This window comes from Herpailurus yagouaroundi, unplaced genomic scaffold (assembly GCF_014898765.1).
Source record: "Herpailurus yagouaroundi ecotype Mexico unplaced genomic scaffold, PumYag 483, whole genome shotgun sequence".
Taxonomy (NCBI): domain Eukaryota; kingdom Metazoa; phylum Chordata; class Mammalia; order Carnivora; family Felidae; genus Herpailurus; species Herpailurus yagouaroundi.
Window position 1 is genome coordinate 1,151,340 of NW_024412700.1, and position 16,366 is coordinate 1,167,705.

The window sequence follows — 16,366 nt, forward strand, 5'->3', positions numbered from 1 at the left end:
CAAAAATTCAAATTTTTGAACAAATTCATGACAACCAAAAATCAGATGCAGAATAAATCAAATTCAATTGTATTATAATTTTACCAATTTCATTTTTCTTCTTTGCAGAACAAATTCCACAGAATAAGAAGATAAACTTTAACATCTGTGTAGAAATTACTCAGCTTAATGAAATGCCTAGCTTTCCGCAAGGACACATTTAAAACATCTATGAAGATACAACGTGTTTTTACCTGTCTCAATTTCTCTGTATCTGCTTGTGACATGTTTACGGTACTCTGCGTCTCAGTGACCCCGGAAGTTGGTACAGGTCCAGGAAGGTGGGAGACGCTGGAAAATTGTTGGCTTTGAGAACTCATTGGAGAGTTTGAAGGCGCACTGAAGCTCCCCTCTGATCCAGGCCTTGACTGACCAACATCATGGGCAACTTGACTTGTTCCAAAAGAGTCAGACTGAGTTCTTGGAGTCATTGGAGGCTGATCATACGCATCCCGAGTAGCAGACGGGGAAACTCGGCTGAAAGTTTCTGAAAGACTAGGTCCAGGTGGCCTAGGACTTGGGGAACATGTATCAGGCGGCCTTATCAATGGACCAGATAAAGCTGCTCCTCGATTTTGTGCTGCTTGCAGGAAAGGATCCTGATTTGGCATGAGGACCGGTCTTGTCATTGAGGACCTAGGAAAACCCTCTGAAATCCTTGGCCTTGGTGCTGCTGGTGGCTGAGAGTAAGGTCTTGGTGTTCCAGGGGGATGCGCATAGGGGTCCGAATGCCTCTGGTTCGCGGCCGGCGGCACAAACAAGTCTGCTTGTGTAGGCGGCCTTGGGGTTGGTGGCTGCTGACTGTAGGGGTCAATCGTGGTGGGCCGGGGAGTTCCAGGAGGTTGAGAGTAGGGGTCTGGGTTGGAGCGAGACGTTCCCGAGGGTTGGGGGTAAGCATCTACAACAGGGCGTGGAGTCCCTGGGGGCTGGGAATACGGGTCCTGAGATGTCGGCCTTGACATGGTTCCAGGCTGGGAAAAAGCCCTTGAGGGATGGGCCAAAGACTCATTTGTTGCCGGATGTGGGGTCAGGGGAGGCTGGCTGTATGGGCCTCCTGACTGGCTGTGAGAAAAGTTATCTCCAGGTCTCGGTGCAAACGCAGGCCTCTCGTAAGGGTCCACAGACAGTCGCCTTGGTGCCTGTGACACCGGCCCATAGGGATCCTGGGAAGGTGGAGGGGGCTGCAGCGGAGCCTTGAAGGGCCCAGGGCCACTGTCGGGAGGTGCGGGTGTCAACAAGGGCCGTGCGTATGGGTCAGGAATCCGCTGTCTCTGAAACACATCTGCCCTGGGAGACGGTTTGCTGAAGTGATCGCTGGTGCCAGCTGCCAGAGGGCCTTTTGCAGTCTGCTCGGCAACCACCGGAGACCGGGGGAGGCCGGAGGGCTTGGGAAACTGGTCGGTCATCGTAGGTCTGGGCGTGTCTGGAGGCTTTGCATAGGGGTCACCATTTGCCGTGGAGGAAGCACAGAAGTCTCTGACTGGGGACGGCCTATTTGCCGTGGCCTCACTCACCGGAGCAGGCCTGGGGACTGGGGGCAGAGGAGCACAGTTTTCCACCAGGGCGGTGGAATTTCTTCTGGAAAACCCGAGGCCCCCAGGAGGTGGTCTCGGAGTCCCAACCATTTTTGCATAAGGATCCACTGGGGAGGGTGGCCGGGAGTGAGCGGACCCAGCTGAAAACACCTGTGGTGAAGGGGGCTGACAGGTCTGAGGCTGTGACAGACTCTCCTGGACGGGGCCTCGGGCCGGGGCTGCAGCCGGGGGAGGAGCCTGCGGTTTCACGAACACGTCGTCTGACGACGCGGACGAGGGGGCGCTGGGGAGCTGCTTCGGAAACAGGTCCTTATGGAACGCCTGCGCAGGAGACGCGTTCCCGTTGCCAGGCTGGGGGGTCAGGGGGCTCTGTATGCCGCTGCTCGGCGTGTCCGAGCCGGACGGGGCCGCGGGGGGCTGCGCGCCAAACTGCTGCTGCTGCTGCTGCTGCTCGTTCTTCACCTGTTCGAGCTTCTGCGTGGCTTCGATTTTGGCTTGCTGCTTACTCTTCTGGCGCATTTGCTGCGAGACAGGAAAGAAGAGGCACTCGCGTGGTTAAGGAAGAACGTGACTGTCGCGGGAGGAAAAAAGCCACGGGAAATCAGTGTGTCGGAGGTCACCAGTTGCCACACTGCGCCCGTGTCAGATTGTAAGATTATAAACTCCGGAAGAGCAGAGGTGATCATCAACTCCACCACAGAGCACCGTGGCTATGCCCCGGGCACTATGCTATTTGCAACATTTTAATGAGCTTCCCCAGTCGCCTGAAATACAGTTTGCTGAGAAAGGTGGGTATTTTCGCAATGTCTACTTATTTACTTTTGAGAAAGAGACAGAGAAAGAGAAGAAATCAAGAGAGGGGCAGAGAGACAGGGAGACAGAGAATCCCAAGCAGGCTCTGCACGATCACAGGGCAGAGCCCGGCACGGGGCTCGAGCCCGCGATCCGTGAGGTTGTGACCTGAGCCGAAATCCAGAGTCGGATGTTTAACCGACCGAGCCACCCAGACGCCCCAAAGGTAAGTCAACTTTTAACCACGTTTTCAAACTCTGGTAAGAACTATCTTCTGAAATAATGACATGAATTACTTCCTGTCCTCTCGAAAAACAAATACAATCTAAAAGCAAATTATTTTAAAAAGCCATATACCTGTCTAAATTTCCATTCCTGTTCATGTTCCGATTCTCTTTGCTTTAACGGATCTTTAAAAAGGTCCGAATCAATGCGAGAGCCAGGATCAACGCTGTCTTGCTGTTGCTGCCTCTTCAGGGGATCATTTGACATCTGTACTTTATTAATGCGTAAAGCGGCCCTGTTATCTCTGGCTTTTTGCTTTGAGAAAAGGAGAAGAAAGTTATCTCCCAGCAGACGTTAACATGTTTCGAGAAATAAAACTTATGATAAACTTTCTAAGAAAAAGTTGGGTTAAACGGTTGAAGGGAATTGAAATAGAATCCTTCAGAGCTTCTGGACTCTTGTGCCCAGAAAGCATCCGGACACTACCCCACCCTCTCCCATTTTTAACCCATGTCGCCTCCACAGAGGACACCTCTCTATCTGAGCCAGGCCGGAGAACCCAGAGGTAATCTGCCATTTTCAACCCTTATCTTCACAGACCCTTCAAAAACGGAAACATCGGCATCCCTCTTAATTTAGAGAAAAGGAAAATATCAAGTCAATCCTCCAAATCTAAACTCTAGAATTTGGAGCTCAGCATTGGAGAACACAACCGAGGAATGCTAAAACTACACTACCACCTTAGTATAATCAAGCTAAAACACAAAGCATTGTCAACACATCAGAAAACGTTTCTGCTTTACCCAATCGTTATCACTGACAACAGGTACCCTGAAGATCAAGTTGGAAGGTAACGGGATATATTTTTTAAAATAATAATGTCCACTTAATGTGCTTTACAAGGGAAGCAAGGATTTGGATCCAGCTGACAATCTTAATTTGGCTCTTTGGGAGAAAACAATTCACCACCTGAACTGTGGACCTTATAAAATATCCTAACAATCCCTTGCGAAGTTCATGTTTCAAAAGCTCCTTAAAGGTGTCTAGATACGTCTCTTTCAAGATACAGTCTTGACTAAACCTAACACAAAGAGAGATTATTGTGGAAGAGACTGAGGCACAGTGATGCAGCCTCAAACAGCAGTACTCTTTCAAAGAGATAAAAGAATTTTAAAGTGAAATGAATTAAACATGCTCCTAAAATAACCGATTTCAATCTTCAATATCCTGGTTCTACTAGCTTATGAGAAAACTCCACATCCTATCTCAAGACATAATAGGAAATCACTATAAAAACAAAGCTGTGTATTAGTTGTGCAAGTATTAATATGTGTTTTCTGCAACAGAAAATCTTTATTAACCTACGACAACAAAAGTAAGGTTTGGGTATTGTGTTTAACAACAGGACACATGGGAGGTTTGGTAAATACCACGTAAGGCGCTCTTTCCTGCGAGCTCGCTTTTCTCCACAGCTTGGCAATCTGCTTCACTCTCGTCGTCCAGTCTGCAACAGAAAAGCATGGTCCACATGTTTATGGAGCTGCGGTCAGGACGCATCGCCACGTGGTGTGGACAGTTCAACTTATTCTGGCTGTGTGTTCATGACTGAGTAACTCTTTGTACAGCACAAAGTTCCGGGCATGCAGTAGGCCAAATGAGGATTTGCTGAATGTAGTATGGCCTTATTAAGAATCTCACTTGTAGACTGGGGGAGTTTTTAAATTGAAGGGGCTAACCAGCTGAGAAAATGTTAAGCCAAACATAATAACTTCTCTCAACCATGTAAGATGCTTCAAGAACCAAAGCTAAAACTTTTGTAAAACATCAGTCCTCCAGAGAAGTCTCTCAATCGGACCAAAAGGAGGTAATCGTAATTATACATAAGCACCTCACCAGCGTTCGTGCACAACAAAGACATGCAAAACCAATCATTCCAAGCCATTGCTATGAAACTTACAGTGTTGGGACAGTAAACAAAATGAAAGATGGGTGAAATCAACAGTGGTAAAAGTAGAAACGATGTTTTTAAAAAGCTTCAAAACCCAAAGAAAATGGAAATCAAGTGACAGGTCAACAGCCTTAACATAGTATTTCATGAGGTTCTAGAATCACACAGTAAAACTATTAAAGCATTGAAGAGAATTACTTAAAAAAACCGTAGCTCTGATCTAAGGATAATTTTTCATTGACACAAAGCAACTCAACAGAACCAGATATGCTCATCTATCAACAGCAAATCAAAGTGTGACCAGTAGTACTTGAAAAAGAGTAGGTATATTCCTTTAACAGACAACCCTGCACTGAGCCACTGATTTTTGTCGTTGTTGGATAAGGTAGCGTTTATTTCTATCAAGATGTTTCTAGACATCTATGGAATCTTCTCACTGTACACAGTCATACAAGATGAAAACTGGTGTTGATCCATGGGCTTCCTACCACAGTCACCGATGGAAACGACCGGCAGGCAGGGCAGCATGACCTACTCAGGGCGGTGGGTAACACAGAGAGCCACACTAGGTGTGAATTACCAGGGAATTCCTCCTTCAGGCTGGGGAAATTGATGTTTGTGTAGAGAACAGGTGCTACTGTTGCCATTTCACCCAGAGCCTCCTCCTTCTCCCATTTCAGCGTGCTTCTCTGGGCATTTGACATTGTATCGTTCTCTCCCTCCACCGTGGGAGCGGATGACGTCCAAGAGCTGTTAGGATCACTTGCCATCGGATGAAATGCTGGATTTTTATCCCTGGCAGATAATAAATAACTTTACTTTGTAAATATAAAATTACCTTCTAAAGACTGTGGGCAAGCACAAGTTCATTAAACCCTCTTGTTACAAAAGAGCTACAACGTTAGATCATCTGCAGCAAAGATCCTGATACACGAACGTACGCCTAGTGCACAAGAACTTAAAAACAGACTAGCATTTATACAACAAAAATTAATGTTATTTAAGTTTCCATGGAAAATGAAGGCTTCCAATACCTGGTATCAGTGTAAGGGGATTGTGCTACAGTAGAGAAAGTTCCCAATCCACTTCCAGGAGGCAAAGAATTATGTGGGAGGTGAGGATTGGGTCCAATAAGGCCATTCATGAGTGGCATCCGCGAAAACACATCTTCAAAGAAGAAAACACCACTTCAGTTTGCATATTACTCATAAATAATTTTAAAGAGCAGCTTATTTATAAATAACATGTCTAAAGAAAAACTTCTAGCACTATTTAAAAGTAGGGTTTGTTTCAATATTAAACTAAAATATTGCGTAAAGAATGACTTTCGGTTATATTTTGCAATATGGTCCCTGTACTTCTGTTTACTTCATCATGGTATACTGAAAATGGCATGTGTTTTGGAGTCTGAGAGCTTAACTGTGCTACCCGTTAGAAGCTTAATTTTGCTTCCTGTCGGAAGGGACTCAATCACTATTCCTGTAACGTGAAGGTGTTCCCTACTGTCACAGACACAACGTACGTGGGGTTCTCAGCACAGCGCCTGTATGCAGTTCACTATTCAGTACATATTAGCTCCACAAAAAGGACTCTCCCAGCAAATGCTCCTACATTTTATTAAATAGTCTTTCTCTTCTTCACTCAAAATTTACAAGCAAATGCTTCCTTACATTTTACTCTTGCTCCTGCTGATACAAAAAACCATCTATGATTAAATTGGTACTTGTTCTAAAATTATTTGGAAGAAGCAATATTTCATCTACCATTATCAAACAGATGATTATTGCTAAAAATACGTACATTCTGTTTGGGACATAATTTTCATTACTGGCTTGCCTTTCAGCCCCCAAACACATTTTTAACTCTCATCCCACCTTATGCACAAGCTTCAAATACCTATCTTCTTTCCAAACAGCCAGTAGGCAAACCATAAGACCCTTCCTCTCCTAAAGCATGTAACTCCAACCTTGACTATGATCTACTGTTCCGAACAATTTAGGAATTAGCCAACTGTCCTATCCGAGCAGTTTTCTGTACCTTCAAAAACCTCCTCCCAAATTAGAGACATACTCTGAAATAATAAACACAAGGCCTCTGTTGCAACAGCCAGAACACTACGAGACCCACTTCACCCATCGCCCATCAATCATACAAATGAAAATACAGTGACAGAGTTGGCTAATACTTGGCCCGGCTGGTATAATGGTAGAGTACTCCTAACAATCACTTTGCCATACCATTAGAAAAAGGAGGGGCGCCTGGGTGGCGCAGTCGGTTAGGCGTCCGACTTCAGCCAGGTCACTATCTCGCGGTCCGTGAGTTCGAGCCCCGCGTCAGGCTCTGGGCTGATGGCTCGGAGCCTGGAGCCTGTTTCTGATTCTGTGTCTCCCTCTCTCTCTGACCCTCCCCCGTTCATGCTCTGTCTCTGTCCCAAAAATAAACAAACGTTGGGGAAAAAAAAAAAAAAAAAGAAAAAGGAATAACCAAGAACAGTGTCTCACCCACATGTTTTACACTGCACGATGTCCTTTCACCTACCAGACCCTCTGACTAGAACAACACTCTAGTCTACAGAGTTCCAGGTCCTATGTGTGAGGATACTGAGGCTGGTCACCTGCAGGTTTTCAGGATTTTGTCTCCAGGACTTCCTAAGAGCTATCTGACTTCCCAGTTAGGGCTTATTCTCCTACATGGCAGAGCTGGGCCCACTGGATCAGAACTCCACAGCGACAAGTGTCCCAGTATATCTATATACATGCCAAGGATAAGATTAAGGAACAACGTTTCTGCTTTTATTCAAAGGAGAATGCCACCTCTATTTTCAACTTCACTGAAAAGTAGGTTCCATTAAGGGATATGAGATTTCACTGAAAAATGTCAACCATCTTGGGGCGCCTGGGGTGGCTCAGTGGGTTAAGCGTCCGACTTCAGCTCAGGTCACAATCTCACTGTTCATGAGTTCAAGCCCCATGTCGGGCTCTGTGCTGACAGCTCGGAGCCTGGAGCCCGCTTCGGATTCTGTGTCTCCCCCTCTCTGCCCCTCACCTGCTCACGCTCCATCTCTCTCTCTCTCCCTCTCTCCAAACTGGATAAATATTTGAAAAAGAAAAATGTCAAAACGTCTTTCATGTAATTAGCATAAACAAAAGTTTCTTTGTTGGTAATGAGAATGTGATCCATGTCTGTCATCACTATCTTAAGCACAACATGGCCATATTGAAACTTTTCATAATAATAATAGCTTATCAAGCCCTTCGTTATATGCCAAGCACTGTTCTGAAAGCTTTACACATATTAACTCTTTGATCCTCATAATAACCCTAGGAGCCTAGGATTATTACAGGTAGCACCAGGGAAGCAAAGACCTAGAAGTTAAATAACTTGTTCGAGGACACATAAATGCAAAGCATTTCTCATTATTGTTATTTTAATTAAGAAGTGTCTCTTTTTCTCTCAAATCTACCATACCCCCCCCCCCCCCCGGGGGGGCCCAGTTTATAAACGTAACCTCTTTCAAGGAATGAATCATGGTAACAATTGAAAAGCCACTTCAGGGGCGCCTGGGTGGCGCAGTCGGTTGAGCCTCCGACTTCGGCTCAGGTCACGATCTCGCGGTCCGTGAGTTCGGGCCCCGCGTGGGGCTCTGGGCTGATAGCTCAGAGCCTGGAGCCTGCTTCCGATTCTGTGTCTCCCTCTCTCTCTGCCCCTCCCCCGTTCATGCTCTGTCTCTCTCTCTGTCTCAGAAATAAATAAATGTTAAAAAAAAAAATTTAAAAAAAAAAAAGAAAAAAGAAAAGCCACTTCACTTAACCTTCAGTGAAAGTGATTTCAAGTTAGTCGATCTCAATCTTCTCGAAATCTCCCTTCTCCATTTTCTGACCTTCTGGATTACTGTCCACACGTTACACTCTGGCACCCTTTCTTACCCTCCCATCGAAGTCACCCCACTGAGGATTACCAACAATCTTAGTGTCCAATGGGACGTCTTTCAGGCACTCATCCTACCTGACATTGTAACTTGTCTCTAACAATCCTCATTTCCAAGATTCTATGCTTCTCACTCAGTCTACGTCACTGTTTTATTTCTTCACTTTCACCTAATCCTTGAAAAGGAAAAGGAAAAGGAACACGTAACTGCACGTGTACCACAAGCCAGGTGAGTTAAGCATGTGACTGGTCACGTTTACTTGAAGAGTTCTTCGAGATTCTGTGTGCTACGGCAGTACATCCTCTTCAGAAACCTCAGCCTTCCCACAACTTCAGCTAGTGTCACTCCACGTGCAATTCCTCGATTTTCACCTATAGCCTCGAACAGCTGTGAGTCAGTCCGCCTAGAAGTCAGAACAACGTGTGTGTCCCATTTCTAACTAACAATGGTCTAAAACTAAATTTGTCACGCCTCCACTGCCACCCTCTGCCACACACACACGCACAGCCGGTCTTCGCTGTTCTGGGCTTCTAGTTTATAGCCTGATTACCTGTAGGCAAACCTGGCTCCCATACAGTCTAATTCGGTTTGCGTTCCACGTTTCCTCGTGCCTCACATCCATTCAGTAGCAGACCCCGACTTATTCTAACATCACTATCACTCATGTCCCTTTCTTCTTTTCAATTAGCATTGTAGATATATTTCCCTGGAACCCAAGTTTTCACTTAGTTCCAACCACAATAAACTCATCAGTACAACCCTCGTGTCAAATTCATTTCCAATACTGACGTCAGAGCTACCTTGCCAAAACCTGTAACCCATCAGGTCATGTCACTGGTGTGAGACCTCTGAGCAACCTGGAGAAGAAACGGCAAATGGCACAGCCTGTCTCACGGCCGCCTACAGACAATCTAGACCCAACATGCATTTTCTGCTTTTGCTCCTTAAATGCTACCCACTTACCGCTTCTCCTCCGCTCTGGAAAATGTTCAAGTTGCCATTACTGAACATCTATGTGTCACTCTGTATGTTACCTGATCATGCTTTAAGTTACAATTATTATTCTTTGAGACATGACTGCCAAAATCTTAACGACTCTTAAAGCTCTACCTGAATTCTGGTCTACTATGATATAACTCAGCTATATACCTCAAAGTCCATATACTGGGATTAAAAACTCTGGACGGGGCGGGGGGAGGGGGGACCATTAATCTTTACATTACACATAAGCAACCAACAAAACAAACAAAGGCATCCCCTCAAAACCTTTCAAAAATGAGCCTATACTGTTAAAAGCATTTAAATAATGACGGTAAGATCTTTTCTTTAAAAATGCATCTTTAACTGATTTGATTTCTAAAATATAGACTTTGCATTTCAGAAAACATGGAGATGGTTTTTTTTTTTAATAAGTCGAGAAGAGAAATATTGAAGTGTTGCATTTCCAATCATTAAGAAAGCACATGGGAACAATTAAGACAAGAAGCGCTTGTGAGGAGTCTGTTTTATCCAAATGTAAATCACATGTTTAGTCTAGCAAAAATCAAGGTAAACTTATGTTTAGAGGCTAAACTAGCAGTAACTAAAATATTTTAATTATGTGCATTATGGCATTTTGCATGTATGCACAAAATTGGCGGTAAAAATATTACATTATCTGCACGTTTCAGCACTTATACAAAAACAGTGTAACAGTTTATAAAAGTATCATTAAATTACTCAATTCAGTATATCATCATGAAGCAGTGAAAACAAGATCTAGAGAATTGACCCTATGCTCAAATCACCACAGACACATGCCAACACAGGACTCCAAACTACCCCCCACGGGAGACTCCCACACCTGCCACACCATCTCTTCCCCTCACTCTACAAATTTTCAATCTAGGCTATCCAATTTCAGCTCTCCAGAAACATGGAGAAATTCAACCCTTAAGTCTTATGTGGCAACTAGTTACAAGCAGGTCGAAGAAAACAGATCAAAGTAGGCAGATTTGTACAAAATGAGAAATTTGGGGGCACGTGGGTGGCTCAGTCGGTTAAGTGTCTGACTCTCGACTTCGGCTCAAGTCATGATCTCACAGTTCAGGAGACTGAGCCCCAGGTCAGGCTCTTTGTTCACAGTGCAAAGCCTGCTTGGGATTCTCTTTCTCCTTCCCTGTCTGCCCCTCCTTAACGCTCTCAAAATAAATAAATAAACTTAAAAAAAAAAATGTGAAGTTGACAGTAGACTGAAAGGTCAAGGATTTACTCTGAACGGATGTGCTGAACACATGTTCTGTGGCGAACTCCACAGAGATGAGGACAGATATGGCCCTAGCCTTCAGACAGTTCACAATCTAAAGGGAAAACCGTAATTACCCAAACAAATATCTATGTTTGTGCCACACACTGCAGTGAAAAGCATGGGGCTGGGTGAGGAGGTGGAGATTTGCTAACCGCTGAGGAAATGACAGTGAAAGCGGGACCGGGTCAGTGGGCACAAGGCAGCCAGGTGGAGGGTCATTCTCCAAACGTGTGTGCAGGAAGGGCTAGGCAAACAGGAGCCCAGCTGGGGAAGGGAAGCAGGCAGGTACTCCTCCCGCACGGCCCCTACGGTGAGAAAAAGAATTCTGCTCTCAAAGTGGGTCACAGATTGCCAGAGAAGTTCAGGGAGGTAGGGGTGTGGCTGAGATCAATTCAGATTATTTTCCCATCACCACAGAGGAGGGTTTTCTCCTATTGGTTCCTAGCCATTGTTTCTAAGGGTCGAGGCCGATCTGCTTTAGAAACGCACACACGCTGCAGAACCGTACTTACGGAACTTTTCTAGAGGTGACATACCCTGGCTGTGTATGGGCAACAGCTGAGGTGCAGGCGGTGGGGGAGGCTGTGCTAGCGGGGTCGGCTGGGCGGTCGCAGGACTAAGCACAGCGGTGAACAAGTCTTCAACATCCTTCCCTCCAAGCTCTGTGAGACAGAATCGTAGCGGTAATGAGATGAAGAGACTACCGAGCCAAAGCACCTGGAATGCCATTGTCAGAAACTCGAAATACAGAACACAAATACCTGGAATTTTATATAACTTTCCAAGAATTGCTCCTAGGATAAAATAAAGAAATAGAAACATTAACAACTACCATTTCAACATACAGATACAAAATCGCATTTGACACAGAAATGATCAGAACAGAAGTTAAATTATAAAGAAGCATGCAGAAATCTTTGAAAATCATATTTACTCATGTCTTTTAGAAAGCCTAGATGTAGGGCAAATATTTTACCATCTGTGACCATTTTGTCTAGCTCAGGACTGAGGATTCCATCTAGCTGCTCTTCACTTAGCGGTCGTGAACTGGGATTGACACTTGGCTGAGGCAAAGACGATGCATCATCAGCGACAGGACCAATATCTATGCCGGCTGGAGGGGCAGAGTAAGTAGATTAAAAGTGAATCCTGAAGAGTCACGTAAAATGCATGACACTGTTTACTGGCATTAATACACGACAATATGATTAAAACGGAGCAATGAAAAGTTTGCAATTCTAAACTAATCAGGATTCTTGTATCAATCTGAATAGTCACATCAGGAAAAATCAGGCACGATGTATTTGTAAACTTAGGTGCCATTTAAAGTTATATTTTCATCGAAGAAAACACATCTCCTGAGGAACAGAAGAACACTCCTGAGTCTGAACGTCCACAAAAAGTAAGCACCACATTATTACTTTGGAATCTACAAGAAGATTGAATATACAGTATTCAATATACAGCCAACTGCTTTAACTTGGAAAATGGTGGTTTCAGATGTATAGCTCAACTATCATATGTAGTGTAGGACACAGGAGGGATAGAATCTCACGTAATGAAATGCTCTAAAATTCTCAATGGTTAGTCAACTTTATCCTTTTGTGAGTAATTTCAACTACAGGCCATGTTTTGGAAATATTCTGTAGTCACAAAGCAAGACATTGCTTATGTTCCTAAAATAACGGGCTTTGTTTCGTATAAATTGGTTTTTAGGCAAAAGTCACATTTAAAAGTGGTCTATCATCTACTTTATCGCACTCTCTCAATACTGCTGCCATTAAAAACTAAAATGTAGTCTGCCCTTCTTCGATCCTACATTAGGAATTAACTCTCTAACATGTGGGTAATATTATAAATTACATATTAACAAGAATAAAATCATCCATTAACAAAACAAAACAAAACAAAAGAGGAGCTGCTGGTAAAGTCATCCACAGCACAGCACAGCTGCACCAGCACAGAGGGAAGGCAAGGATGGGTTAGTGACAAATTAGCACTCTAGCAACACGCATGCACCTACAGGCTGTTTCAGCTGAAATCACTATAAAAAAGAAGACTACTTCTAGTCAGCCATCATCCATGACTCAGTTTCTTACCAAATGGAAAAGGTGAGCTCTCAACCTGGAAAGTGCATAAATCAAGACCTACAAGACCCAAACCAAATAAAATGGATGATTACCACGGGACCGGGAAGTGAGGGGCAATGCAAACAAAAGGAGAAACAAGATACAGCAAGACTGTAGGGCAACAAGCCTTAAGTTTGATGCAATTAGAAAGACAACAGAAATTAACTTGCTATTTCCTCTCCTAAAGCAGAAAAGCTGAGGTAGATCAAATAAAACGATGAGTTCTTTGACAAAGCCAAAACAAACGTTTTTTCAGTTTCAGAGAAAAGACTAAACTTGTTCCACACACACATATACCTCTCATCGTATCATAAAACAGACACTAGACAAATATAGACATATATACCTGAATGATCAACTGATTTTGCAAGGTCATCTGAAATTATTCCAAGAATGTCATCATCTGTGTTTAAGACTTCAGAAATATCAGCTAAGGGGTCATCAGTCGTACCTAAGCATAGCAAGTATATTTTTAAAGTCTCAATATTGTCCTAGACATTACATTCTAAAACACCCTCACTCATTCAACCACTCACTAAATATCTAGACTACACAGAAGCTAAGTGCTAGAATCATAAAAAGTTAAGATTATAACTTCTAAAATCAGGAATTTTTCAAAGACAGCACACGCCAATGTTTTGAATAACAAAACATTAAAAATTAAGACTTTTTTGTTTTGTGACTAATGTATATCAACAATGAAATAAAACTTAAGATAAAGATCAATAAAATAAATAAATGCAATAAAAGTGAAACAGAATGCTATAACAAAGCAGAAAAATGCATTAAGAAAGTAGCATCTCTAAAAGTGACATTAGAAAATAAAACACAGAAGATAAATAAAATATGAAAGTCAAACCCATTACTTAGAAGTTTCTTGTGAAGTATAGTAGGTACGATATAGTTCGATGCCTGCTTCCAACTCTGATCTTAATACTGATTAATCGTTCACTTTTTTATCCAAAAAATGTCAGTACCCACAGGATTATGTCGATGGACTATGTTAAAAGGCACTGTTCCAGCCACCGGGAATTCAGAATAACCAAAACAAAGTGCATGCCTACTTACTTGACTTTCACAGAAGGAGTTAATAAATAAATGGTATCAGTATAAATGCTATGAAGAGAACAAGAAGGAAAAAGGATAAGAAGATGATGTGGAGGTGACAAACTATTAGATAAAGTAGTCAGGGAAGACCTTTTAAAGGACATGACCAAGGGTAAACATAAACGGAATGAGGGAGTGATACGCAGGAAGACAGAGCGAATACTCCAGGCAGAGGGAAAAGCGGATGGAAAGACCGGAGCAGGAAGGGTTTTGCCAAGTGTGGCCAGTGTGGTTGACTGTAGTAATGGAGAGGAGGAGTGACAGGAAACGAAAAAGGCAGCAAAGCGAGATTATGTATGGTTTATAAGTCATGGTGAAGACTGAGCTTTGGTCCACAACACAAAGAACGGGAAGTTGGTCGAAGGCTGCTGGCTCGCAGGGCACAGGACTGACTCTTACAGGGAAAGTGCCGGCTGCCTGGGGGCGGGGGGAGCGCCCGCAGCATGGGAAGTCTAGGTGAGAAGTGGTGATGCGGGCACCAGAGCCGCAGGGAGAGGGGAGACAGGACATGGCTGACTTTGGGATACGTTTTGAAGGCAGAGACAAGTCTGTGGATGGTATCAGGTGTGTGGTGTGAGATAACGAAGAGCGGAGGAGTTCTCCAAAGGCCTCTGGACTCATCAGTAAGACAATCGATTAGCTTTGATGATTACATCAGTCATTTCAGTTAAGGTACATCTGAATGTTTTAATCCAGGTCAGCTATGTTTTTACTTTAAAAAGGGGGGAGGGCCCATAAAAAACGGTAAGATTCTAGAGCAAATATCCCTGTAAGACACAAACAGTCTTGTCCCACTGAACAAACACTTGTCAAATAGAATTCATACATACAGAAGATTATAATCTTTCAAAATGAAAACTTGTGTAAATGAAATGCCCAAATATTTGTTAAGGGTTTAGAGAAATAAGCTTACTTCAATAGTGTATTCTCTAGACATTTGAAGGAAAATTCAAGTGGATAATTCATTTAGGGATCGTGTGTGTGTGTGTGTGTGTGTGTGTGTGTGTGTGTGTGTGTGTTAAACCAACGGAATTCTACATAAATTACAAGTAACATTTTTTTAAACCACGTTTTCAAAGTTCACCCCACTTGACAAAAGGGATTTTCTATCCTACTAACACATCATTAGAACTGATGGAATGGACTACAATGAACGAAACCCAACAACAACAAGCCGCTATGACTAGTTAGGTTGCCCATTAGACCGTCAAGAGTCGTCCAACTGCAGAGAATGTCCGTGTCGTCTGGGTTCCAGAGTGGGTTCTACTCCAGCCCTCCACACTTTGGCTTCGTCACCCAACCATTCTCAGCGGCTTCGTGAACTTATCCGTGTTTTCTCCCGCTACAATATGCCTTTCTGCCCAGCATCAGTTCTCTTCCTCATAAACACTCAAGTGCAAGTAACTTCTAGCTAAATGGATTTTCATAGTAAGATACCCTTTGAAGGGTCTACAGGTCTTTCATTATGTATTTTAACAATACATAGACATGGGTAAGAGCAGCTAGGTACTGAAAACAACAGAATTAAAATGATCTGCCAAGATTAAACAAATAAAAAGCATGGCCTTCAGGTCACTCCTTTAACTTCACTGTTGCTCACAATAAGGAAGATTGGACATCCTGTATGCGTACAAGGGGGTTGGTAAGATTGCTTCTAATCATTTCAAGAAGTTAAAAGACTGCATGTCAACTAGGGTAATGCCAGGTTAATGGAACTGTAACTACTTAATATATCAAAAGTCATCTTTCAGTAAAAGGTCACCTTAAGATTACTTTCAAAATTGAGTTATAAAATTTACTGAGTAAAAACTCTAATGGCAAAAAGGAAGCTTGTCAGAAAAACATTAATTTATAACTGATAGTGAGATAAAAATCTGGAAGTGGGGGAAAGTTCTATGATCACAACTCCTACATGCTGAACTACTTAAGCTTCTAGATCTTTGTTGACATTAACAGTACTTTATAAATGTTATTTCTCATACCTTTTTCTGCTTCTCAATAGTCCCCATAGTCACTCTACCTAGGGTAGGGGTTGTCAATACAGGGCACATTTGGCAACATTTCTGATCATCACGACATCATAAGGACAGAGGTGCTAAGTGTCCCACGGGGCACCACAGCGCCACCCTCTAACAAGGACTTCTCTGACCCAAACAGTAGTAAGTGTAGTAAGTACTGTGTAGTCAGTAGTAAGAAACTGTGATGTAACACAACATACTCCACCGTATTAACACAGTCTGTCAGCCAGTTCCTGACTACAGCATTCTTTTGTTTTCCTCTTTTGAATTTCTTACGGCTATGAAATTAACAAAAATCTACCTCGTTTAAGTCAAAGGCTGTTACATTTATTACTCCTCAACTATGGCAAAATCACAC

General features: G+C 43.2%; 1 protein-coding gene across 1 annotated transcript in view; it reads right to left on the reverse strand.

Annotated features, from left to right (window-relative positions):
* The window catches only part of KMT2C (lysine methyltransferase 2C), a 175,654-nt gene that overhangs the window by 43,156 nt on the left and 116,132 nt on the right, over positions 1 to 16,366 (reverse strand). The window contains exons 27-36 of the mRNA XM_040464523.1: positions 13,230 to 13,334; positions 12,854 to 12,901; positions 11,731 to 11,868; positions 11,516 to 11,548; positions 11,267 to 11,416; positions 5,574 to 5,706; positions 5,120 to 5,334; positions 4,022 to 4,095; positions 2,724 to 2,906; positions 234 to 2,096 (exon numbers count right to left, since the gene is read on the reverse strand). Of these exons, the coding sequence (XP_040320457.1) occupies positions 234 to 2,096; positions 2,724 to 2,906; positions 4,022 to 4,095; positions 5,120 to 5,334; positions 5,574 to 5,706; positions 11,267 to 11,416; positions 11,516 to 11,548; positions 11,731 to 11,868; positions 12,854 to 12,901; positions 13,230 to 13,334 (2,942 nt within the window). The remainder of the gene's footprint in view (positions 1 to 233; positions 2,097 to 2,723; positions 2,907 to 4,021; positions 4,096 to 5,119; positions 5,335 to 5,573; positions 5,707 to 11,266; positions 11,417 to 11,515; positions 11,549 to 11,730; positions 11,869 to 12,853; positions 12,902 to 13,229; positions 13,335 to 16,366) is intronic.